Raw genomic sequence first — 27,469 nt, 5'->3', positions numbered from 1 at the left:
AGTGAGGTTTTTTTTTAGCAGCATGTTGCTGTTGCCGTCTGTCTGTGTTATTTAGTTTTGGCAACTGGCACGCTGCCTGATGGGGTCTGTAGGCGAATTGGAGGCCTAACGCTGGGTTGTCTGGTTAGTGTTTTCCTCCCAGTGGGGTGTGATTGTCTTTCTCCTCTCCTCTCTCACTTGGCCTGCAAATCTCCCCCTTCCCGCCCGCCTGCTGGGACATTGAGTCCATGATGGGCGGGGATGAGGTGGTAGACTCCCCGGTGCCCAGGTGAAGGGGAGGAGGTCAACTGACCTATCCTTTGGAGGACAGTATTTTATTTCCCCGACCTCGACCCTGCTGGGCTCTGCACGCACTTGGGACCCTGCAGTGAACACTGCAAGCTCTCCCGCCGCGGGGCCTTCTGTCGAGAGAAAAGGAGGGAGAAGGGGGGTGAAGGAAGGGGAAGGAGCAGAGAGAACGGAAATCTAGAGAGGCTGAAGGGGTAAGCGCCGATAGAGATAAATAAGAGATCCAGACAAGTGATAGAAAGGGGTGGAAAGACGCTGAGACGGCAGTTAGAAATACAAAGAGTGATGGTAGAGAGACTGATAGGATACAATAGGGGACAGAATTAGCCTCAAACGGGAGAGAGGTGGGTGTGGGAGGGATCGTGAGGTTTGAGATATGAAGACAGTATATATTTGAGAGGAACAGATTTGGGACGTATTTTAAAGAAAAGCGAGGAATGCTTGTTTGTGTGCATGCACTCTGGAATATAAGGATTGCGCCAGATGCAAGCAAGTAGGAACATTAGAATTATTATATTAAGGAGCTGTAAATATTACAAAACAAGGAAACATGAACATGTGGCGTTTGGACATTTTTTTTGGATTGATACATTTCTCACATGTTTTGTTCTGTCCCGTAACCGATGTAAGTGGCAGAGTCTCTCTCGCCCTAGAGCATATTAATTATTAGCCTAAAAGTGCTAAAAGTACTGTTGATGGCTTGGCACATTCAGGCTTTTAGCTATTAATCTGCAGATATGTAAAGTTTGGGACCACTCTCTAGGAAATGCAAGGGCAAAATGAATACTCAATGGAAGTGTTTTTGTATCATGTTTCACTCCGCCTCTAACCACGCCCACTAGCCACGCCCCTAGCTCAATTTAATGAGTACCTGCACTTATTTTTTCCCATTTAAACCACTGCCCTGGGGAAGTACGTCACGCTGCTGTCCCGCAGAGCAGGTTCAGTGATGCCAAATAAAACATATCTCTATGTTACAGAACGATAGAGATGCCTCTTCAAATGCTCAACAGTGAACATGTGCGTACAACCCACATACATACATCGGAGTCTTTGTACATCTGGACTGGGATATCACCTCATTCACAGGTTTCATGCATTTGTTACATTAATGAGGCTTTGTCAGTCTGTCATAACGTTTTATTTCGGAAAACAATTTCCATAAAAAGTACAACAAGTGATAAATACACATTAAAAGACGTACACGTTTAAGAAATTACCACAAAAACCTGAATAAGCACATCAATCAATCCTCACATAGAAATCAAAATTTCAAAGCTGTTCATTATCAAGACTCAGTCTTTTCTTTACAGCATTTCCTAAACCCAGCCATGAGCAAACAAACACGTTCTGAGGTTAACATTTGTAAAAACAGAAGGGCAGGCCTTACCTGTGAGACATTCATGCCCTTAAGAAGGGGAATTATAAGATTAGGAGGACAAGGAAAAAGGCTCTCCGCCAAGGGCACACTTTGGGAAACTCGAGCAACTGATGTGTCAGCACAAGGCAAAATCTGGTTAGGAGATAACGAGGATAGCATTTACTAACAAAAATCAAATAGGGCTCAATGTGCAAGGTTGTTTTAAGGGTAACAAATGCCTGCTCCAATCCTTTTTCCAATTCAAGGGTCTCCGTAGAAGATTTTCAATGAGTAAGGAAGTTATTCTTAGTCCAGGGTTGAGCTAATTTTGTAATAGAGGCGGGGGCTGTAAACAATTCAGGTCGCCCTAGCCTTGAAACCCTCCTGAACACAATTCAGCCAGGCAATGGCATTCCCATGATCCAAAGAGGCAATCCCTCAAAAATAGCCACATCAATTCGAGATCTGGTTTAATCCATATTGACAGCCATTTTAAGAGTGGTCAAAGGGCAATTAAATCAGTTATATAGCCCTGCCCTACCTCCTCATGAACAATAAAAGAAGACGTACCCCTTGACAAGGCCAACAAACGTTTTATAAAAAAGTTTTCCATCACTTGAAGCGTAGAGCAGTCTACATACCCCCACAGTTCATAGCCATGTAAGACTGCAGACCTACATTTGGCATAAAAAAAATATTCAGTGAGGTTTGAATTAGTTTGTTCCCAAGTGCCTGGTGGCAAAATTGAAGAGTGCACCCACTGTCCTCCTTAAAAGTGACTGTTGGGACAAAATCAGAGGCGACCAGGATCCTTTCTGATCAAATATAACCCCAAGATATGAAAAGAAGGGGACCCTGGAAATTTCCATTCCCACAATAGTGTGATTTCTACTGTAAATCTTGGTCCCATAACCATTACATGCCACTTTCCCAAGTTAGTAGAAAGATCTAGAGAGGCCATAAAGTTCACAAAAGAGTCTAACAGGCGTGAGAGACCCAAAGCTGTCCTTTCTAGAAGGATAGTATCACCTGCATGAAGGAGAGCTGGGATAAATCTCTTGCCCATTCAAGGTAGATCAAGACCAACCCGAGGTAAATGGCCCTCAAGGTGGTTAACATACAGTGTAAATAAAAATGGGGCCAAAATACAACCCTGCCTGACCCCCGAGTAATACCAAAGTGTTCTTTATAAAACCAGCCACCAAGCACTCCATGGGCAGATCTATAGAAAGGCATGCCTCAGAGTCCTTATAACAATTCTGGACTAACTCAGTTAAAAAGGAAGGGGATCAGACCATCTTCCAACTAATCATTCCCCTCCATGCAGCTATCGCCACATTATTACTCTTCAGAAATGTATGGCAGACAGAAGCTCTTATAATGTCCCAATTTATAGAGACCACAAACAGGTAATGATCAATCTAGGACTGACAACAAATAACATAGGGGCTCATTACGATGGCGGAGGGCCCGCCACGGCCAGCCGGTCGGTGGCGGGCCCTCCGCCATGGTACTGCTGTTTCCCCCCGCCATATTATGATGGCAGGGGGAATCGTTGGTTAAGCGTGGCGGTGGTAACGACCGCCCGCCACGGTTCTGACAGGTGGTCCTTTTCCGACCGCCTGTCGGAACAAAAGCATTGGCTAACACCGCCTTAAGGAATATGATATCCCTTTCCTCTGTTCGTTTTGTGGCAGACAACCCGCCGCAAAACAAATGGCGGTAAGAGATGTGGGGGCCCGCTGTGGGCCCCCCTCAATCCCAGGTGCAGGGACATGTACTGTGGGGGGCACCAATATCCCTGCCCCATGGGGCAGGCACCGCAGGGAGCCTGCCACGTAGGGCAGGGATGTGCCTGCACCCTCTATTTTGCATTGTGGCGGGGCTGCTGACTGCATCCCGCCACAATACAAAATATAGGTGATGAGACCACCAATATAGCGATCGCATCGCGATTAGGATTGTGGGGAGGCCACCTCATAGGCGGCCAGTCCCAAATCCGTATAGATGGCAGACGGACTAAAGTCCATCCGCCATTTTAATGAGGCTGTAGTTAGATACTAATGAATATAGCGAAGCCAAGAGGAGAACATAATCAATAATCCTCTGTACATTGTGCCTGTCTCCTTCCTGTTTGCCCGCCTACCTCGCCGCCCTCCGCTCTCCCTCCCCGCTCCCGCTTCCCGCCACCGCCATTAGCCCCGCCCCTTTTCTCTTCTGTATCCCTCCCCGCTCCCGCCTCCCAGCTGCTCCGCCCACCCGCGCACTTCGCCTTAAATGGCGACCGTGCGAACGCGCAGCGGTCACGCGCAGCGGGCGCGCCGTTTGTGCGCCGAAGGCGCGCCAAAGGTAAGCCCGTCTACGCCCGTCCGCGCCTGGACCGCGCCCAGTGCCAGGACCCCTGGCCCCGAAGAGCCCGACCGACCCGCCTGACGTACTCCGCCGCCACCCTCACCGCACTCAACACCGGCCGACTCCCAGAATGCCATCAAGCCACCCGCGACGTACCCACGGACCTTTCAGCTGCCACGCCTGCAAGTTCTCCTGCATCCGGACCAGCCTCGCACCAGCACCCGCCAAGTCGAACACCAGCAGTACCCACCTCAAGTGCATCCTGCTCAACACCCGCTCCGTCCACAGACACGCCATCGAACTCTGGAACCTCCTCGACACCACAGCCCCTGACGTTGCCTTCCTCACAGAGACCTGGATGAACGCCTCTTCAGCTCCCGACATCGCCATCGCTATCCCAGAGGGCTACAAGATCGTCCGGAGGGACCGAAATCCCAACCAGATGGGAGGAGGCATCGCCATCATCCACAGGAACACCATCCGTCTCACGACCAGCACCGACAACACCCTGACCAGCGCCGAACACCTGCATTTCCAGATCCACACCAACCCGAACACCACCCTCAGAGGCACCCTGATCTACCGACCCCCTGGACCACGCACACAATTCAGCGAGGACATCGCCGACTTCGTCAGCCCACATGCCCTCCCCTCCGCTGACTACATCCTCCTGGGAGACCTCAACTTCCATCTGGAGAACAACAACGACCGCAACACCAGCACCCTGCTCGACAACCTCACCAACCTGGGACTCAAGCAACTGGTGTCCACCCCCACCCACCTCGCCGGACACACACTCGACGCAGTCTTCTCCTCCAGCACAGACATCGACTTCAGCCACGCCACAGAGCTTCAATGGACGGACCACAGCTGCGTCCACTTCACCTTCAAGAGAACGACGACCCACCACCACCAACAACAGGCCGCCCGCAGAAGCTGGAACAAGATCACAACAGACCAGCTCGCCACCTCCCTGAGCCAGCACCCTCCTGCCAGCTCAGCGGACCCCAGCCAGGCCGCCGACAACCTCACGAAGTGGATCAGCAACTGCGCGGACGAACTCGCCCCACTGAGGACCCCGCCCAGCAGACCCGGCAGCAAGAAGGCCCCTTGGTTCACCGACGAACTCAAGAGCTCCAAGAAGAACTGCCGAGCCCTCGAGAAAGTCTGGAGAAGGGATCCGACACCGGACAACAGGACCTCCTTCAAGCTTGCCACCCGGAAACACCACCAGCTGATCTGCGCCGCCAAGAAAACAGCATTCAAGGACAGGTTGGACAACAACGCACACAACTGCAAGGAACTCTTCAACATCGTGAAAGAGCTCTCCAACCCCAGCGCAGGAAACAACGACATCACCCCATCGCAAGACCTCTGCAACTCCCTCGCCTCATACTTCCACAACAAGATCGCGGACATACACAACAGCTTCAACAACCATCCAACGCACACCATGACCGAACAACCACCCCCCACCACCACCCTCCACGCCTGGACCCCGATCAGCACCGAAGACACCATCCGCACGATGAACTCCATCCACTCCGGATCACCGACCGACCCCTGCCCTCACCACGTCTTCAACAAGGCCGACGCTGTCATCGCACCCCACCTGCGAGACATCATCAACACATCCTTCGACATCGCCACCTTCCCTGAGAGCTGGAAACACGCCGAACTCAGCGCTCTACTCAAGAAACCAACAGCGGACCCCACCGACCTCAAGAACTACCGCCCCATCTCGCTCCTCCCGTTTCCAGCCAAAGTCATCGAGAAGACCGTCAACAAGCAGATGGCCGCCTTCCTCGAGACGAACGGATCCCTTGACCCCTCACAGTCCGGCTTCTGAGCCAATCACAGCACCGAGACCGCCCTCATCGCCGCCACCGATGACATCCGAGCCCTGATGGACAATGGAGAAACAGCGGCCCTCATCCTCCTAGACCTCTCCGCGGCATTCGACACGGTCTGCCACCGCACCCTAGTACGGCGCCTCAGCAACATCGGAATCCAGGACAAGGCGCTGGAATGGATCATCTCCTTCCTCGACGGAAGAACACAGAGAGTCCGCCTACCACCGTACAAGTCAGAGGCCTCCGAAGTCATCTGCGGCGTCCCTCAAGGATCATCTCTGAGCCCCACCCTCTTCAACGTCTACATGAGCCCCCTCGCGGCCATCGTACGCAAACACAACCTCAGCATAATCTCCTACGCCGACGACAACCAGCTGATCCTCTCCCTGACCAACGACCCCGCCGCCGCCAGAGCCAACCTGCACGAAGGGATGAAGGAGGTAGCCGAGTGGATGACGATCAGCCGCCTAAAACTGAACTCGGACAAGACGGAGGTCCTCATCCTGGGCCCCTCACCCTCCGCCTGGGACGACTCCTGGTGGCCTCCCACCCTGGGCGCCGCACCCAAACCGACAGACCATGCACGCAACCTGGGCTTCATCCTGGACTCCTCCCTCTCCATGACCAGGCAAGTCAACAACGTCTCCTCGGCGTGCTTCAACATCCTACGCATGCTACGGAAGATCTTCTGGTGGATCCCCACCGAGACCAGGAGGACCGTCACCCAGGCCCTTGTCACCAGCCGACTGGACTACGGCAACGCCCTCTACGCCGGTACCACCGCCAAGCTCCAGAAGAGACTCCAGCGGATCCAGAACGCCTCAGCCAGACTCATCCTCGACATCCCACGAACCAGTCACATCTCCGGACATCTCAGAGACCTTCACTGGCTCCCCGTCAGCAAAAGAATCACCTTCCGCCTCCTCACCCACGCACACAAAGCCCTACACGACCAAGGCCCGAGCTACCTCAACAGCCGAGTCAACTTCTACGCTCCCAAACGCCACCTCCGATCAGCCAACCACGCCCTCGCCGCCGTCCCCCGCATCCGAAGAGCGACTACAGGAGGAAGGTCCTTCTCCTACCTGGCTGCCAAGACCTGGAACTCCCTCCCGACCGACCTGCGCCTGACCCAAGACCACCTCTCCTTCAGGAGGAAGCTGAAGACCTGGCTGTTCGAGCAGTAGCGGCACCCCCCCCCCCCCCCCCAGCGCCTTGAGACCCTACGGGTATGTAGCGCGCTTTACAAGTGTCATTGATTGATTGATTGATTGAATAATAGTATCTGCCCCCCCCTTGTGTATGATGATCAAAAGAATTATAAAGGTTTCCCCCTGAGGCCCTCCGGCCAAATGATAAATTAAAGTCGCCCATAATTGTATTCAACAACTCTCCCTGCGGCTTATGCTCAAAATGCAGAAAGTGACCCTCAGTCTCATGTGTTTCATATCTAGCCAGCCCATAGTTCTTATCACACAAGTGCCAATTCAAATCACCCAGAATAACCACCAGGAGGAATGGGTTGGACTCCGATCGCAATCGCTCTAAAAAGGCTTGCAAACCAGATAACTGCACTGAGGACTTTGTAAAAGTGTTAGAGTTATAAAAAAATCAACAAAAGAGCGCTGTTAGAATGAGAGAACAATAGCTCTACTACCAAGAAGTAAGCAGAACCCGTATGATAATAAGTAGCTAGCTCATGGGACACTAATGTGGCAGGTCCCCCTTGGCTCTTCAAGACAGAAAAGATGGCAAAACCCTTAATCAAAAGTACGTTAGAAACATCCAAAGTTTCCTGACAACACAAAATGCTAAAGTTCTTTTAAGAGTTTTACCCACAGTGGCACATTCAATTTACACATCACCCCAGCAATATTCCTAGCTTAACAGCCTAGCGCTTCTAGCCTTGCTTTCTGAACCTTATATAGAAGCCCTTTCCTCATTGAGTATGTTTTGCGGACTATGACCCAATGAGGGCGACATGAGTCAGCCTACCCCTTCACGAGCACTCAGAGCAGAAAACCTATTGGCAGTAGGAAACTGATCCATAATAGATCCAGCGATGACGTGCGGATGTGGCGGATTGGGGACTTTTTTTTGTTTAAATTTGTTTATTGAGGTTTTACAATTCATAGATCGCATTATATACATAACACAGAGGTTTACATTAGTATTTAAGTATGGCACACACTTTCGTTATCGCCAGTTCACATCCATTATGGCTGCTAAACAATAGGGAGTGTCTCATGGAAGGTGGGTCCTCCCATTATTACGTGTCCACAGCGATAGCGTTATGGAGTACAGGTGTGGTTGCTGACTATGGACCTGTGGAGACCCACTTCAATCGTGTGCCTGTTCTAGTATTTAATGCGTCCTTGCTTGACTGAGTACGTTCCCAACAGACTAGCACCAGAGCTCTAACTGCGGATGCCGAACCTCGAACCTGTAACTTTTGGGGTGAACGGTGGGTGGGGTGGTGGAGAGGCACTGGAGTTTGTGGGTATGCGTTTGGGGCGGTCAACAGGAAGGGTGGTGGCATTGTTTCCTTGAAATGTAATCTGTAATGACATTTTTACCTTCGTGGGAAGGGGGCTGGGGGGGTCGGGGTGTGTAGCTAGCCTAGTTGGGTATGTTTACATCGACTAGAGGACTTTCAGGTGTGACATCAGCGCTGTAGTGAACCTAAGGGCTCCACCTTGGTCGTGGCGTGTCTGCATTGGGATCCTGTGGGGGGTGTGGGTGAGGCCTGGGGCTGGGAGTTTGCTGGTGTTCCCTCACGGGTGGTTTCGTGTGTTAAAGCGTGCAATAATTGTGCCCATTCCAAAGAGATGATATGTTTGGGGGTACCCTTTACTTCCTAGTCCCACAACACCTCCTCCTCCGCCTTCCCCCATTTTTTCAGAGCTCCTATCTAGGCTGCTATCGGGGGCCCGCCGGGTCCCGCCAGTGCATAGCTATTCCTCTTTTTGCTAAAAGGATGGCGAGGGACATAAAGCGATACTGCACTTTCTCAGTCTTCCGTCTACGGAATATCCGAAGTGCTCACGCCTCCCAAGTGGAAATGGTCGTGACATTGGTAACTGCCCGAAGTGTCCTGTGAACTCGATCCCAGTATTCCTGTATGTGGGGGCAATACCAAAACATGTGTTTAAAGTTCGCCTCAGGGACTTGACATTGGGGGCAGGCAAAATGCGTGTCAGGGTGGAATCTAGGTAGATTGGGGACTTAATGCCTTTTCAAAGGGGGGTAAAAAAAAGGTCAGGGGGTGGACAGAAATTCTAGAACCTGCTGCAGAAGACTGCGCTAGTCTATACGCCAAGTAACCTACCAACTCTTTGTTGTCAAAGTTCCCCACCACACAGTCCCCAGTCGCCTACTTCCAACAGAGGCCTACCCAGCCCAACCCCCTAGCCATCAGAATATGCCTGAATAGTAGGGTGCCATCAAGATTTCGTGCTCTACATCAATTAAATACTTTGATAATAAGTTGCCCAGTGAATTGAAGTTGTCGCTTAACCAGTGGAGGGACATTTGTCAAGACCAACACAAAAGGAGAGGCATCTGGAGGAAGGTCTAAGACAGCATGATAAGAACTAAAACACGTGTACTCTGCTTGAAGGGTGAATAAGGCCTATTAAGTTCTATCAAAGGACACAGAACGCTGGGAGGCAGTTCAGAAGAACTAGGCATAGCCAAGTCTACTTAATACGTGGTGTTCTGAGTTTCCACTGCAGTTTAACTTTCAATTGACTCCCCTCACAGAATTGACTCCCCCTTAGCCCTGCCAGCATTAAGCAAAAAGGGGATACCTTATTACTCGACAACTTGCAATACTCATACATCTCACTAGAATGGTAGGGAACAAAAGAAGTGGATTCTGTGGCTGAATGGAAGGGAACAGAAGGAGCGGTAACAACCTGCTTATCACCGTTAGAGAGAGCTTACGCTATAGCAGAGAGCTGCACAGGAACTGTGTCAAACATAGATCTAACATTCTACTCCAGTTTATTTGAGACACAAGATAACAATTGATCCAGCTGAGGCAAGCTATTTATCAAAGCTTTGTCATTCTTTAAGTTTACAGGACCAAAACCTTCAATACCAGTGCCCACACCACAGAACATCTTGACAGCAGTCTTTGGATCAAAGGCCCTTCTGCTGAGTCTGGGTGCGTTCCTTTTTAGGTCTCGCCTGAGCCTGCGCATGCGCTGTTCTGTGAGACATTTAGTAACTGGGCTTTTAAAAGTCGCCCAAACGCTTTTGCTCACCTCAAGCTTGCTGCTACGCACATGTGCACGTGCGCAGCCGCCATCTGGCATTCTTCTCGCTCACCCATGCCTCAACGCCGCTCCCCCACCACAGAAGCGTCTTGCACGCATTTGTTTTTCACCCCTCTCACTTTAGTCATCTTTGGATGACTCATCTGAGTAATGATGTCCAAAATGTACAGTTTGTCCTCAATTTGCAATTCTAAATGTAAAACAAAATATTGTGCCAAGAACTCCGTTAGGTAAAAGTTTATTATTTCTATTTTTCTGCTGCCTTTGTGTCACCTGGGCCAGGGGCGCTAAAGAAGGGCTAGCGCACGCAGCACCGGTCTGCCCCTTACTTGTGACAATGTCGCTTAAGTTATGTTGTATCTTTTTACTCTGCTTCGAACTTTAGTAATCAGTCCTTCCTGCACTTCAGTCCTCTCATTCCCCTGTGGGGAAGGTCATGACTCCCCCCTCCAAAACAGGCTTAAGGAACATTCGCCACAAGAAAAGAGTTTTTGACCTCGCCTTGCCTTAGCATAACCATATTTAAAGACCCCAAGGCAGCCCCCGTTGGTCTCTGTAAGCCTAGCCGGCCCTCTTTATATAAACTTTAATTATAACCCTCAAAGTAATCCTCCAACCGCCCTCAAACGTATGAATTATTCTGACTACAACCAAAATACAGTGTTTGAACATGGGGTTACCGCACAACTAGCTTCATGCGAGGGTGAATGCCATTACAGTAGTGGCGGGGAACCCAAACGGGGTGACGCAAACTGCTATAACTAACATGTGCGTTACGCGCGTGCACACACTTCTGTTTACTGCGTCATATTGGAGCTAAACTGAGGAGACAAGTGGGCTATAGGGGGTGCGCCAAGGCCTCCTTGAAGCAGCTGGCAAGAAAGGCACTAGAAAAGGACGTTGGAGGGAAAACAAACCAGAAACAAGAGCTGGAAGAAGAGTGGGTGAGTGGCAGGCTCTGTACTGAAGCGTCTCTTCCGTTCCTGGGTTCTGACAAGCGTGGCACTCTCCTGCGTCAGCACATTCACGAGGGCTGATGGAGAACTGGCAGGTGAGAGGGATCATTAGAAAAGCAGCCCGCGAAGTGGCGCTAAAAGCAAGGCGTTGCACCGCTTGTGCCTTGCGATGGACTCGGGCAGCTGGAAACCGTAGGTAAAGGCAAGTCGGCGCTACAGCTGTGCAGACCTTTGGGCTTATTTACAAGCCCCTTGCGCCACTTTTGCTTCAATTTTTGTTTCAGATCTGTTTTTATTTTCCAGGCAAAAACACATACCACAGGTCTATTTATTACACAGCATGACGCCTACAATCCTATACAGGGCCGGCCACAGAGCTTGACTTGGCACTGGTGCCGTTGGGAATGTACAGGGAAAGCCAGTTTTTACACAGCGTTTCGCCTACAACCCCTGAAGGGCCGGCCACGTCTCATGGTGCATAATGTAAAACCATCTGGGCATTCAATAAAGCAAGACCCCTAAGCTCTATTTCAAATAACGAACGGGCAACCAGCCCAAAATCATCAGGGCCCAATAACCGAAAGAGTAATGGAGAGGAGAAAGAGAAAAGAAGAGGAAAGTAGAAGGGGGAGACAGCACAGCAAGAGTAAGAGTGGTGTGCGTAGGCGGGGGAAGCAATGGGAGAAGGCCTGGGCCAGCGCTAGTGTTAGCGGAGTCCGAACGCACGGGGCAGCTAAAGAAGCAATCTACCAGGATCAGGGGGAACAATAGCATTCTCAAAGAGGCGCAGTGTCCTGAGCTTGGTAGGCATGTGGCGTGCATGTTCAACAGTGCAGAGATATTTAACCAGAGGGTGCCAAACAGCCTTAAAACGCGTGTCGCGAGTTTGCAATCATGATGACATGCCAGAGACGTACAAACCAGGCTGCGATTGGCGGGGGCTTCCGTTTTCTTCCAGTACAGGGCTATAAGCTGCTTAGCCGCTCCTAGCATTTAGAGCGCCAGAATCCAATCGCTTCGGGTAAGCACCTTCAGGTTAGCAGGTTTGATACCTCGTAGGATTGTGCTCGTGGCTTCAGGCAGAGGGAACCCCAATATCCCCCTGATGTGGCTAAGGACCTCTTTCCAGAATAGGGTCAATGTTGGACATGCCCACCAAACATGAATAAAATCCCTGATGCAGACCGGCACCTCCAGCACAGAGGAAAGGATGTGGGAAACATCTTGTGGAGACGCTGGGTCGTGTAATACCATTGAGTCATGAGTTTATATGCATTTTCCCGCTGTGGGATGCTACAATATATTTTGGGGATATCCTGCCACAATCTACACCACTGCGAGGGCGCAATGTCCGCGCCGGACCCCAACTGCCATTGGTGTTGGTATGGGTGAGAGGGTGGTGCCTTTGGGTGCTGCAAAATCTGATAGATCTGAGATATCAGCCCTTTTTTTTCCACCAAGAGAGCATGCTAGTTCTTCGAAGGGGGTGAAGGCGCGAGTAGCCACCTAATACATATCCCCCTCGGACACCCACTGCCGCTGTTGGGCATACTACAGTCTCATTTCCAATGGTACGTGAAACTCCTCTCTACATTGGGCAAAGGTCTTAAGTATACCCCCCTCATACAGATCACAATTCACACTGCAGTCCCCCTGTGTCCATTTGTCAAAGGCACGGGTGCGATGGGCCGGTGGGAAGAGTGGATTTCCCTCAAGCGAGGTGTGCGGTGAGGAAAATGTTGTTAGGCCTCTGGACACAGCTATTTTATCCCATATCTCTAAAACCGTTCTTGTGGGCACCGCTATATAGGCACTCCTAGAGCGTGCCGCCCGATGTAGCCATGCAAGATCCCAAATGGTTCGCCCAGTCACTGTCCGATCCATGTGCAACCATCCCTCCTCGCTCTCCCGTACCCCCCACTCCACCACAAAGCGAAGATGCGAGGCCCAATAGTAATCCACGAGATTGGGGCAGGCCAGCTCCCCTATCCTGTGGCGTCATGAGGAGCTTTTGGGAGAACCGAGGCCGCTTCCCGCCCCAGATAAAGGTCGTGGGATTGCTTTGCAGGCCTCGTATACAGTGAAGCAGAATAGGTGTGGGGAGGCATTGAAACAGATATAGAATTTTAGGGAGGATTGACATCTTGATGGCATTAATTCTGCCCAGCCACGATACCACCAAAGACCTCCACCTCTGTAGATCTTCAAGGACCGTCTTACGACATTCCCGCCAATTTACTTGTGATCATGTGTCCAAAGAGGGGGTCAGCAGGAGGCCTAAATAGCTAATGTGCTGGGAGGCCCACTGATAAGGCACGAGTTTCTATAGGAGGGGGATGTCCTCCCTCGGAATGGTGAGATTAAGGGCCCAAGATTTGTCATGGTTAATCTTAAGGCCTGAGGCCCTCTCAAAAAGGCACAACGCTGAGTGCAGTGCAGGGAGGGACTCCCGAGGGCGCGTTAGGGTGAGGATAAGGTCATCTGCAAACAGCGCCATCTTGTTCTCTCGGCCACCAAGGGGGATACCATGGATATCGGGTGCCTGACGGATCTCCTCTGCTAGGGGTTCCACTACAAGGCCAAACAGCAAGGGTGAAAGGGGGCACCCCTGCCTCATACCCCTATGGATGGAGAACGGCGCAGTGAGCTGTCCATCGATCCGAATCCTGGCCTGCGGGCCAAGATATGGGGCAATGATCCTTGTGATCATATTCTGACCTAACCCAAACTTTCGCAGAACCGCCCGAAGAAAGGTCCTATCCAGCCGATTGAACGCCTTCTCCGCATCTAGTGACAGAAGGCAGGCCTGGAGCTTCCAGTGGTGCGCTTTCCCCACAAGATGCGCAAGTTTACGCACGTTATCCGCTCCCTGACAATTTTGGATGAAGCCGACCTGGTCCGGGTCCACGAGTCCCGGCATATAGGGATCTAGGCGTTTTTGCTAGTAGTTTGGTGTAACTTTTAAGGTCAGTGTTCAACAAAGCTATGGGGCGGTAGGACGCACAGAGCGTGGGATCCTTCCCAGGCTTCGGTATCAACGCTATCTCCGCCATGCCCATGTCGGAGGACGTTCCATCTGAGTCTGTAAAATAATTATACAGTCTCAGAAGGTAGGGCCAAAGCTGCGACTGGAACATGCGATAGAAGGACAGAGGTAGGCCATCCTGTCCCGGTGTCCCCCCAAGAGGGAGATCCCTCTCGGCTGCTGTTACCTCACCCTTGGTGATAGGACCCTCCAGGGTCTCTGCATAATGTGGGTGCAGCGGGGTCCCCGTGTCTCTACTCAGGACATCTGCCACCATGTCCGGGGGCGGAGTCTCCGCCTTGTACAGAGCAGTATAGTAGGCCCAAAACGCCTCACACTTATCTCTCTCCGAGATGACCCTTCTCAGTCTGGCAGCTGGATATTGGCTATATGAGCCTTGGCCGCACACGCCCTCAGTCTCCCCGCCAGCAGCCGGTCCACCTTATCTCCCCCTCAAAATATCACTGTTTCAACGCCAGCAAAGATTTTTCTGCCTTATTGGTACGCAAGAGCCGAAGCTGCCCTCTAAGGTTGGCGAGCTGCCGCCTAGACGCCAGAGAAGAGTGCTCCTGATCCTTTTGCTTTATGTCCTTCGCCAGGCTATCCTCCAGATTACGAGCCTCGCGTGCCCGCGCAATCTAAAGAGTGGTGATGTGGCCCCGAATCATGGCTTTAAAAGCATCCCACACCACATGGAAGGGCGTCTCTGGAAGATCATTACTTTGCTTCACTTTTAACATGGGAGAAGTGACGCAAAAGTGGCGCAAGAGGCTTGTAAAGCCCTTTAGTGCTTACGGGCGGGAATGTGATGGCTTCTGGCACTTTCCAGAGTTGTAGCACCCGTTCAGGAGACTAGGCTGCAGTTTGACATCACCCTCCTTTCCTCTTGACATTGTTTTGGTTTTATTGTTAAACGGTGATGATAGAAAGTCACACCTGAATTAATAACTGACGTACCACCAGAATTTTTTTTGTGGCAAAAAAATTATCATTGACAGGGTTATTTCGCTGGCAGTAATATGTGTTGTTTTTAAATTGGAGGCTAAAAATTAAGTTGGTGTAACAGATTGTTTCGTGGGAGCACAATATACTATAGATAATGGGTGGCCTCGATTTAATTTGGAAAAGCTCAACCTTCCCATTCAAATGAAGCATTTGATATTTTCTTATATTTGTGAAATTAATAAAATATTTTATTTGTGTATTTACTTGATAAATGTTTGTTTGTGTATTGTTTTGCTGTTGAAATCATCAAACTTGCTTAGGCCGAAGTACCTGTATCCCAAAAATTATTCCTTGGGGGTCCTCGGATTCCAGGAAAGATAAAGTGAGGCTCCACAGGAGTCAAAAAGTTAAGAACCACTGTCCTCAAGGGATTCTATACACTGCAGCAGGATTAATAAAACTGTCTTAGTCAGAACTCAAACTAAAACTGTTGGCTTTGCCAATGCTTGTTGTTTGTTACAAGAGTGAACTGGCTGGTACGTTGCTTTTCTGGAGTTCTGTCTTCAGCTTTGAGTTGTTGCATGGAGCACTAAATCATCAGCACCCGCCGAACCTGGTGAACAAAAGCTCATTGCACCCTCACTTTAATGCAATTACCTTGGAGGGGATCTGATGCGGGCTATGCTTGGGGTGGGGGGGGGTCGCCTGGCCACTCACGGACTCCTTAAGCTATTCGATGGTCCCTGGTCTCATTGAGCAGGTGGCTGAAGTGGGGGCACCCACTCCTGGGGAACGAACTCAACAACAACCCCTCTCCAATTCAAGACTGTGTCCAAGTGGATGTTCCCAGTTTCGTCAAGACCCCCGCATTGTTGCTGTCCGAGTGATGCAGGCTGAGACCAGGGTGTCCTGGGTGGAAGATTAGGGGGACAGCATTAAACTTCAAGTCTCCAAACTGCTTTACACCACAGCATTATTGGAGGAGCTTGTCGAAGATGCGGAGAACCAACAATGTTCCAACAGGATGGGGTTGAGGATGCTAAGATGGGCGATGTTAGTGCAGTGTGTGCACATGTGGAGATGGCTTCATCTTCAGATGGCATGTGCGCTGGTAAATATTGATTTGTTTCACAAACCTGAATTGATGTTACTAACAAAGTGTGAGTAGATAAACATGATTGTAATTTAAGCACACAGAACTGGTTTGGTGTGGCTTCCTTATTCAAGTGCCACTCTATGCTGTTCTGAAAACAAAGCCTTTGTGTGGGGGGATGCGGCTCGCAGCAGAGCTATCTCCACCTGGAATACCCACATCAAAGGCACATAGTGGTGGTGTGAGCTATCTGCACCAGGTATATGATCACCCACAAAGACAGTGATCGTGAAAAGGAAACAAAAGTGGGCCTCACCTAGTATACTCTTCTTACTCTGACCAACAGAGTCTGCAACTCCACCCTTCACCCCACCATCTACCAAAATGCCACTGCTGCAGGAAGAAGGATTATCAGCCCCTATTAACAAAAACATCTCTGGAATATCTATAGGAGCCATGTCTTCTTTGGCCCCACTTTAGTGATTACGTCTCCCCCCTCCTGCTTCTGGAATGTCACCGATTACACTCCCACTGTCTGGGGAAATCACCTCACCCCTATCTTTTACACAGGTAACAAGTCAGGAGTAGGGTCTTCCAGAATGGAACCCAAAGGCCTCCATTACTGTGCTTCCCTTATACATATAAACTGGGCCGGCTTTGGCAGTGGTGGCGCCCTGTGCGACAATGTTTGTTGGTGCCCCCCAATGACCACATCTACCACGGATTCCTTCTCTACCACCATTTAACAGTGCTTCTCAAGTTTCTATAACCACTCTCTCAAACGGATTTAGTTTTTATAGCGCCACTAATACCAGTGTAGGGTTTGAGCACTTTAAATTACCACACATTGGCACAGAGACAATCATACATGTGTATAGGAAATGTTACATAAGACAGAGGACCACAAGATGTAGGAGTCACATGTCATCTATACTGGTCGGCAGTATAGTTTAAGAGTCCATAGTCTGGAAAAGCACAAATTCAGAATTTTTATCTTATAAACTGTAATAAAAGTAACATTAACCCACTGCACTACCTTACCTTGAATTAAAACTTCCACCAGACAAACCTACGGTCTCTCTCCAGCAAGAACTGGAGTGATCTAGACGTTTTTATTGATGGGTGTAACTTGCTGGAAGCAAGGAACCCGGCAGCAGGTGCTTTTAAAACGAAAACATGCTTGCAATCAGGGCGCCCCCACCCCTGGTGCGGTGGCACCGATCGCACCGCCCTAGAGCCGGTCCTGCATATAAAGCATATACCACACTGGCCACATAAACAATCATTCACTGGGTATATTAGCTCTAGGCATCTTTCGTGTCAGCGGTTGCTCTGATGTGCCATAGAAACAATCTAGAAGGGGATTAGGTAACAAAACAAGGTATATCGCTGTCTGTGCATAGGCGAGATGCTCTGAGCCAGTGTCAAATAACTCATTTTAGTGAGTGTAACTCCCTTGAATGCAGAACAGTTTGTGATGATCATTAAATGAAACTTTCTAAAGAAGACATCTTCCGAAAGAAACCATCTGCGCCACCTTCACCTGGGCAGTATAGACCATGCTTCGCTTGGGATTGTCCTGGCTCTTGTTTTAAAGGGGTGCCTTTGGCTTGGTAGACAACAGGATCTGGCTGCTAATGTTTAAACGATGTGCATACTTGAAAGAGCATGTTTAAGCTGCATTCTATGGTATGTTGTTTCTTTCAACAGCTTACGTTCTCAGATTGTTGGCTACCTCTGAAAGCCTCCCAAAAAACTCCAAATACTGAGCAGGAAAAATTGACCTTGACTTTCTTCCACTTCATTCCTCTCCTTTCTTCAGAGCGACCCTCTTCTTGCCTTCCATCCTCTGCATGCCTTCTAGTTCTGAGCATAGCCTCCTCTTAGTCTCATGCCCGTCTACTTTAGTCTCTCCTAGGGATTTAAGTGGCCCGGGTCTCACTGGTGCTGGCCTCGAAATTGGTCTCTATCAGGCTCTGTTTTGTGCCCGGACCTTGGCGGTCCGTTTTTTCCCAGACTGCAGTGACAGCAGGCACATCGATGTGGGTTGCTCACACTGATCACTTCTCACTAGTGGAGAGGTTACGGCATGACGTCATGCCAGGTGAGCGTTGTAGGGGAAGGGACATGTTTTAAGGAGAGTCATTTTCTCTCTAGATTTCCATTCTCTTTCTGAAATGCAGTAGCAGCAACATTGTTGTGGTGTCACCAGGGATTTAAGTGGAAGCTTTTTCAATATTATATTTCAGCCATAGTTGCTGTTTATTTATTTTATGCAACTAACAACCATCGACAAAGCCAATAGTCCTGGCTTGTAGTAGGTATGATGTTACTTGTTGTATCATATATCTGGATGCAATGACAGAAACAGCAAAATACAAGTCGGGTGGCACACTATGTTAAACACATGTTTTTAAGCTCACGTGTTACTAAGCCCTGCCCTTAATTACATTGGCCACCCCCCTTTGAGATACTTCCTAGTTTTTTCATTCCACTTAAAGCCCTGGTCTCTCCTATTTTAATTCTGTAATTGAATGACACTTCATATCATATATAACGAATTCTCCTTCTTTCAATCTTTCAATCAATCAATCAATCAGGGATTTGTAAGCGCTCTACTCACCCGTGAGGGTCTCAAGGCGCTGAGGACGGGGGGCGGGGGGGGGGGGGGCAGTCGATCCGTTCAGCCGAAGAGCCAGGTCTTGAGGGTCTTCCTGAAGGTATTCAGGGATGGGGTGCATCTGATGTCTGCCGGTAGCTCGTTCTAGGTCGTAGCTGCAATGTGGGAGAACGATCTTCCGCCTGCTCCTGGTTCTCTGGATGCGCTGGGTTTCTGCCAGTGCTAGGTTGGCCGATCGGAGGTTTCTCTTGGGTACGTGGAAATGTATTCTGTCATTGAGGTATTTGGGTCCGTTGTTGAATAGGCATTTGTAGGCATGAGTGAGGATTTTGAAGGTGACACTCCTCTACGAGGAGCCAGTGGAGTCTACCCAGGTGTTGGCTGATGTGCTTGTGCCGGGGGATTCCAAGGATGAGTCTGGCTGTGGTGTTCTGTATTATCTGGAGTTTGCGGAGTAGGGACTTGTTGATGCTGGCGTAGAGAGCGTTTTTTCCATAGTCTAGTCTCCTGGTGATGAGTGCGTGGGTGACTGTCTTCCTTGATTCAGGGGGATCCATTTGAAGGTCTTGCGGCGGATGCAGAGGGTGTTAAAGCAGCTGGAGGTGATGGCGTTGACCTGACAGTTCATGGTGAGAGCTGAATCGAGTACGATGCTGAGGTTTTTGGCGTAATGTGATGGGGTGGGCAGGCTTCCGAGGGCGGGGGGCCACCAGGTGTTGTCCCAAGCTGAGGGGGTGGTCCCAAGGATGAGGACTTCTGTCTTCTCTGAGTTGAGTTTTTGGCAGCTGTTGGTCATCTAGACTACGTCGTCTTGCATTCTTCTCTGGAAGTTGAGTTTTGAGGTGGTGGGGTCTCTGGTGAGGGAGAGGATGAGCTGGGTGTCGTCAGCCTAGGATACGATGTTGAGGCCATGTTGTCAGACGATGGCTGCAAGGGGGGCCATGTAGACGTTGAAGAGGGTCGGACTCAGGGATGACCCCTGCGGGACTTCGCAGGTGATTTCCGTGGGGGCGGAGAGGAAGGGTGGTAGTCTGATCCTTTGGCTTCTTCCGGTGAGGAACGATCGGATCCAGTCCAGGCCAGTACCATGTATGCCGGCGTCTTGCAGTCTTGCGATTAGTGTGCGGTGGGAGACGGTATCCAGGGCTGCAGAAAGGGCGAGGATCAGGGCTGCGGAGTGGCCTTGGTCCAGGACGGTGCGGATGTCGTCTGTGGCAGCGAGTAGTGTGGTCTATGTGCTGTGGTTGCTCCGGAATCCGGATTGGGACAAGTTGAGGATGGCGTTCTCTTCGATGAATCGTGTCAGTTCCCTGTTGACTACTTTCTCTGACACTCTGGTAGCGAAGGGGAGGAGCAAGATGGGCATGTAGTTCTTGAGGTCAGTGGGGCTGGCTGTGGGCTTCTTGAGCAGGGGCCTGACTTCTGCGCGCTTCCAGTCATCTGGGAAGGTGCCTGTGGTGAAGGTGGTATTGATGGTGCATTGAAGTTCGGGTGCAATGGTGCACTTAAGTTCGGGTGCGATGTGCGTGGCAGGGGTCGGTGGGGGTTCCCGAGCGGATGCCTTTCATGGTTGCGGTGGTATCTTTGGTAGTGATTGGTGTCCAGTTGGAAATGATGGGCTGGCTGGTGTCTCGGGGGCGGGGGCGGCTTTGGCATCTTGTGGGTGGTCAACAAAGTTGTTGTAAAGTGTTCTGATCTTGAGGTGGAAGTAGTTTCCGAGCTTAACGTAGAGGTCTTGGGACGGGGTGACGTCTGTGGCTTCGCTGCGTGGGTTGGTGATTTCCTGGATGACACTGAAGAGTTCCTTGGAGTTGGTGAGGATTTTGTTTTGGATGAAATTCCTTTTGGTCGTTCTGATTTGGTTGTAGTAGTCCGTCAGGGCGTCCCTGTAGGTGGAGTAGTTGTCTGTTGTCTTGGTGTTCCTCCAGTTCTTCTCTAGGCGTCTGCAGGTGCTCCTGGCTTCTTGGAGATCGGTGGTAAACCAAGCGGCTTTCCTGGGGCGCTGTTTGCTGGGGTTGTGTAGTGGGGCGAGCTCGTCTGCGCATTTGGAGATCCAAGTGTGGAGTCCTCTGGCTGCGATGTTTGTGTCGGATGCCCAGCCATGGTTGTGTCGGGTGAGGGTGGAGTTTATTTGCTCGTCGATAACCTTGGTCCAGTTCCTTCGTGGTGGGCGGGTGGTTGGTTTTGGTGCCTTGGGTTTGTCGATGGTGAAGTGAACGTTGTGGTGGTCGGTCCATGATGGCTGCGTTGTGTGGCTGAAGTGGATGCTGTTACCTGCGGCGAAGATTGGGTCCTGCTCTGTGGGTCGTGTGGTGAAGAGTTGGTTGAGTCCGATGTTGGCGAGGTTGTCACGGAGGATGGTGGAGTTGTGGTCACTGGAGTTGTCTAGGTGGAAGTTGAGGTCCCCAATGAGTATGTAATTCATTGATGCGATGGCGTGGGGTGTGATGAAGTCGGTGATGGTGGTGGCGAAGGGTGTCCGGGGGCTGGGGGTCTGTAGATGAGGGTTTCTCAGAGTGTGGTGTTAGGGCTGGTCTGGATCTGGAACTGCAGGTGTTTGGCGGAGGGGAAGGTTTTGCTGGAGGTAGTGAGGCGGAGGCTGCTCTTGTGGGCGATGGCGATGCTCCCTCCCGGGCGGTTGGGGCAGTCCTTCCTCTGGACCTTGTATCCGTCTGGGATGGCGGTGTTGATGTTGGGGGCGGAGGCGGCTTTGGTCCAGGTCACCGCGAAGAAGGCGATGTAGGCCGAGAGAGAGTTGAGGGTTTCTTTAAAACCCTAACCCTGCAGCCTAACACTGTCTAATCCCCTCCAGCCCAGCTATATCACCAACCATTCACCTGAAACTACCTAGCCCTCACTAACGATCACACCTAACTAGTATATACATCACCTGTATCAATGTAAGTGGAGTAAAATCATACCATTTTTTGTTAAGCGTACATGACTAATCACAATAATTAACAATAAACACTGATTAACCAGTAACCTTGGGTTCCGTGTAGCCAACTGCTTGGTAGAGCGCGCTACTCGCCATACGGCGCTTCAAGGCCTCATCAGGTGTAGTAAGCGCTATGTAGATACAATTACATCAGTATTTCTACTTTGCTATCAATTTGTCACTATATGCCATCAATAAATACTCACGTCATGTCAATGTTATTTTCTCCACAACACATGTAATGTAATGTATGTGTTCTTGTAAAGCGCACTGCTGCCCAGAGGTGTCGTGGCGCTGTAGACCGCTGAGGAACCCGTCCTGGCTATCCCTGTGAGATGGTCCCTACTGGGTATCTCCAAGGTGAAACCAGGCATCCCCGGCGAATGTGTAGTAAGCGCTATGTAGATACAATTACATCAGTATTTCTACTTTGCTATCAATTTGTCACTATATGCCATCAATAAATACTGACGTCATGTCAATGTTATTTTCTCCACAGCACATCAAATTGATAAAATCAACATCAAAGGCTACTACGCGTTCAGATTGAAAGACACCTACAAGAAAGCGCCATTCGGGTTTTTTAATTCTGAGCTGCAGCCCAAGTCCTCTGTAGAAGTTTACAAAACGTTAATCTACAACAACGGCTTCCCCTCGGAGCCCACGGAGAACCCCTGCAGACTCGCCCACGAAGACACACCCTGCCGCATCTGCCTGTTCTTCACGCAGAAGAAGCCCCTGGTATTCTTCGGTTTCTGCCTCTTTGTCGTGTTTGCCCTGCTCTTGACTGTTCTCGCCATTCGCAAGCACAAACGAAAACGGAGAAGACTCTACCACGAAAAACGTTTTTCAACAAACTATATTTTCTTCAGAAAGTCCTAGAGCTCGCTGCCGAGAATGGCTCAGCGCTAAGTCAATTCTCTGTCAAACGAGGCTTCGAAAATAAGGACTCCAAGAGGCACATTATCAAGAACAGCATTAAAATTATCGCCGCTTTAGCAGCTGGAAACTGCCGCTATAGCGGCGATAATGGGCTTGATAATATACCCTTGAGAATTCCAATAGAAGCCCATGTTCACACCAGAACATGGACTTCTATTGGAATCCTCAAGGGAATATTATCAAGCCCATTATCGCCCCTTTAGCGACAGTTTACTGCCGCTAAAGCGGCGATAATTTTAACGCCGTTTCTTGAAAATATGCCCCAAAATTCACTCCAGACGAACACGTGACATCGACCGTTGGAAGACGCAGCATGGGTAGTGCGTAGAAGAAACAACTGTTGCTGTGTGCACCGTGCACGAGTAAATGGACATTTTATCTTGTTTTATTTATGACAAAATAAATGTGACGTGAATCTACTCATGAACAGAACTATATTGGTTGAAAAAATAGGTAACGTGACTGAATAGTAGAGGGCGAGGAATTACATAAATCGCGAATCACAAAATGATGTTTTAAATTATTTAAATGGGATGATGAGAAGTTCTGGCAGGTAGTTCTCAAGAGGTAATTACTCCATGGACTAGTGTTCCGTGTCATTCACAATCCTTACTACATGAAACCCTGGCGGCATTGACTTTAAAAGTAAGGATGGTAACAAGGAAAACGGACAACCGTTATTGGGATCTCGTCAATAGTAGAGGGGACACATTTTTCCATGTCCGGTCTTCTCCAAGCTACCATGCTGCGAGTATCAGAACTAGGAGTAAGCAAAGTATTTTATTTTGCACCCTTCGTGGAGATCTATTGAAAGTCCTCAACTTTACTAGGATTGCAAACATTTTCACTTTGTATACATTTGTGTGTGAAAATCAGGACTTTTGCAACACTTTGTGTCTGTTCATCTATACAATACTGTTGCACATATAATACAGCAGAAAAAGGCAAACTTGCATAGAAAATTAGGCATACACGTGTCATTCATTGTGCATAGAAATGTTCTACAAAAGGTATACTTTAAAAAAAAGTTCTGCATGCGTTCTTCGGATTGGCTGAAATTTGATTTGAATGGAAATTATTTTATAGTGTGGTGAAATGTATGCTGCAAAGCGCAGAAAAATAGCAGTTAAACATAAAACTGTAAACTCTTCAACAGAAAAAAATTGCAATTTCTCAGAATTTAGCCAGCAGAAAAAATGCTTTACATTCACCCAATCAGATCACTTCGGAAGTTGAAGAGTCACTTATTTTGGCACTTCCTGTGGGATTAGTAAAGACTTTTACCTTTCACAGAACTGATGGAAAAGTATATGTATATTTTATTTTGGGTTATAAAACGCGCTCCATTTTCCCCTATATAGTTATCCCATGGCGTTAATGAAGGGTAGTGGGAGTGCCCTCTGCTAATTCGGATTCCTCCTCTTGGTTCCTCTGGCTTGGGCTACAAGTGGGATTGAAACTGGTCCCGATCTGGCCCTATATCCATGTTCCTAGCTTTACAGAAAAAAAGATAATTTATTTATGAACAATGACTGTAAAACCCATTGAGTTAATCAATGTTAATGACGTAATTCCGGTCTACATTTCACATATTTTACTTAATCGTCCATTCCATAAGAGTATTTTTTTACAGGATGTTGTGTCTGCATTTTTTTCATGCATCTTCTTACTCTTGCACAGCGCATACTGTGTACAGCGTTCACTCGTGAATTCTGGTTGTGAGTGAGTGTTTATAATCAGCCATGATTGGGACCTCAGCAGCTGAGGCTGAAGGTAGTGGTAGTGCAAGTTTCATAAAGGTGTTCAGAGCACCTGCTCGTCCAATCCGTGGCTCCTCTGCAGAGCACAGAGCAGCAGCCTCTTGTGCCAATTGTATTTGTGATTCTGTGTAAAAGCGTGTTAATCAGGTGCAAAGCTGTTGACGAGGAGAAAGTGGGAATGACGAAGAGAAGGAGATGAAAGAAGGTGCATGCTGAAGAGGAAAGAGATGAGGTATGAGATATGCAAATTTGGGATTTTAGAAATATGTGGGAAGAGAAACATTTCAGAGGAAAGTGGCGTGAAGGAAAAATGCGAGTGATTAAGACACTCCGGAGACCACCACTCCGTCCACAGACAATTTGTCTCATATTTTCAGAACTGAAATATCTTCAATTCTATTTATTCACAACAATGACATTGTTATTGGAACTGTATCTGATACTGCTAACAAGCCTTGACAAAGCCAGTGGTTTGGCATGTTTTAGGTGCATGTTTGTAATTCTGTGATATGTATGGATACAAAAAAAAGGTAAGAGAGAAGCATCAAAATACTGGTCAGGTGGCACCTATGGGAAGTAAATAATTTTAGTTTTCCTTTTTAAGCCACACGTCCTGGAAAGGATTCCTTGTTACTCTTCGTAGGCCACGCCCCTTTTAGAGCCCCCCCCCCCCACAAACACACACTTTTTTCATTCCACTTAAACCTCTGGCACTACTCCTCCTGCTTCAAGCCTCAGGTGTCAGGAGGGCAGTGGCAGGAGCCGAAAACAAGGAGGGCTTTTGAAGAGGTATTGGTTTTTGGTGTTTTCCCTCTGTGCTTTTTCCCAAAGCCTAATCACCAAATTGGAAGCTAATTGCAGGCTAATAATAGAACATGGGGTCAAACCTGTGATGTCATAGATGGTGAACTGGTGCGTGATATCACTACTACATGCCCGCCATTTTGGTGAATTGATATCCATTAGTTGGTACTTTAATAACACCAGTTTGACTGCTCTGTAAACATCAAAGCTTTCCATAGGGCATGGGTAGCAGACTGATTTATTTCTCACCATTGCAATCTCATTGCACTTTAATGGAGAAGGTTTAACACAGTACATTTCAGTATAAGTACCCTATCAAAAAAGCACTTAGAAAGACTTTTGCAAAATGTGTTTAAAAAGAGGGAGAGCCTGTGCATCTGGGGACAGCAAGAAGTGAATATTATTTTCAGAATCCAGGTCCTAGGGCGTTAATGTCATTCTATTTTATTCTATATTGACGTGTGTCACATGTTTAATTTGCATACCCACTTTTTATAAGCGCTTTTATTATTTTTCTTTTTTATCTTGAGTGTTGATTTTGTGAAGGTTTTCAGGAAGTGGTTAACCTGATGGAAGCTTCTGATGATAATAATGATTGTTAAGTAGTGTTTTACATATCCCTTGTTGCCACAATCTTTTCTTTATCATGCTGCTATAGTTCATTTATTTCATCTACTTCAGAAGGCTCAAATGCTGAGTCAGTCTCGCCAGGATTCAAACAAGAGAAACTGCAGGTTACAGCAACATCTCAGCAGTAAGCACTCACTCAACTTTCATTAGGAGGCATTGCCTGTACTACCTAAAAATCTGCTAATTCACAAAGAAAGTTGGAGATATGTTCCAGTAGAGTTACCCCTACATTTCTGCTTTACTTGGCAATGACAAACATAAATTCAGGAGTACTCCTGGGAATCTGTAAATGTTGGATTTCTGAGGTGTACTCAGATAAATACACGTTTGCAATTTCAAAATAGTAGTGATTGTGTATTTTCCAGGTCCATGCATTTAAAGTATCAGTGCATTTGCACTTGTTAACTTTGTTTCTCCACGGGGAAAACATTTTGACTGGACCTTTTTTGGAAAATGAGAGCAGCAAAACAAAGTCAACACCTTTCATTTCTTTTGCTCTTTTTTGCCCCCACAGACCCTTTAAGATTCCACAACTACTAAACTATTACATGACCTCCTATTCTCTGAGGTCCTTGCAGTATATCCTCAATGGATTGGTGATCCACAATTTAAATACTACAAATAAACTAAAGACAGACAACATGGTGCTGGAGAAAAAAGTGCCTGTCATCAATTAACTGTTATTTCCTGCACCTGCGGGCTGTAACTATTGTTAATTACCCTTCCCACCAATATGGTTCTATAACGGGAGGGTAATTAATAACCCTTTACTGCCTTATTCAACGCACGGTGGAACAGATAGCTCTGTGGAAGGCTAAAGCAGCAGCTCTTTGATCGGAAGCCAGTCCCCTTTCCCTCTGTGCTAGCCCCTCCCCTTCCTTATCAAAGTCGAAATATAAACCCAAATGCGACAATACAGTTCATACAAGCATTTGCAATGCAATAGGTCTCGCATTTACGAGAGATTGAGCTATTGGCATCGTAAATGACAATGCCTTTTATTTATGTATTGCTTTTAAAACCGATAAATAAAAGGCTGGTCTTTTACAATGCCAATAGCTTAAACTCTTGCAAATGCGAGACCGATTGTATTGCAAATGCATTCGTGCTATAATTTTTTTTAAAGTGTTAGGAGAGAGCAGCACAAAGCTATTTGAGAAAATAGTGCTCTGAGGCTGTAATTAAAGCCTACAGAGTAACAACACTCGTAACGGGGCGTGTCACCATGCGAGGTTACAAAATTAGCCAAGGCGGTACTAAGGATGGCCTACTAAGCCTATTGACCAAAGAATAGCCACAGTTTACAGTTGACAATGGTACAAGCCAATGAAAAATAGGGGTGGAGAGTGAGCAAAGCTTCAAGTCTCTACCTGAATACAGCATGCCTGGCAGAGCAGTGCATGCGCTGCCCAAGCTCGACCTAAAAATAAACAACTTTTCAATTTGTTTATTAGCCCAACGCCTCGGCGCCTGAACCAGTGGCCACAGGTGTTCCACAGGGGTAATCCCTTTTCCCCCTTCTCTTTAACATCTATGTCATCACACTGGTTTATCTTGCAGAAGCATTAGAGGCTAAGGTGATGGCCTACGCTGATGACACCCAGCTGCTGTTCTCTTGGGGAC

At 48.5% G+C, this 27,469-nt stretch overlaps 1 protein-coding gene across 2 annotated transcripts in view; it reads left to right on the top strand.

Moving 5' to 3' along the window:
* The window catches only part of KLB (klotho beta), a 229,994-nt gene extending 203,031 nt beyond the window's left edge, over positions 1 to 26,963 (top strand). For both annotated transcript variants that reach the window (XM_086963974.1, XM_086963973.1), the window contains exon 6: positions 22,210 to 26,963. In XM_086963974.1, the coding sequence (XP_086820100.1) occupies positions 22,210 to 22,592 (383 nt within the window). In that variant the 3' untranslated portion in view covers positions 22,593 to 26,963. The remainder of the gene's footprint in view (positions 1 to 22,209) is intronic.
* The last annotated feature ends 506 nt before the right edge of the window (positions 26,964 to 27,469 follow it).

The sequence above is a fragment of the Lissotriton vulgaris genome, chromosome 3_2, assembly GCF_964263255.1.
Source record: "Lissotriton vulgaris chromosome 3_2, aLisVul1.2, whole genome shotgun sequence".
In the NCBI taxonomy this organism is placed as follows: Eukaryota; Metazoa; Chordata; class Amphibia; order Caudata; family Salamandridae; genus Lissotriton; species Lissotriton vulgaris.
This window is presented reverse-complemented; position numbering and strand designations above follow the sequence as displayed.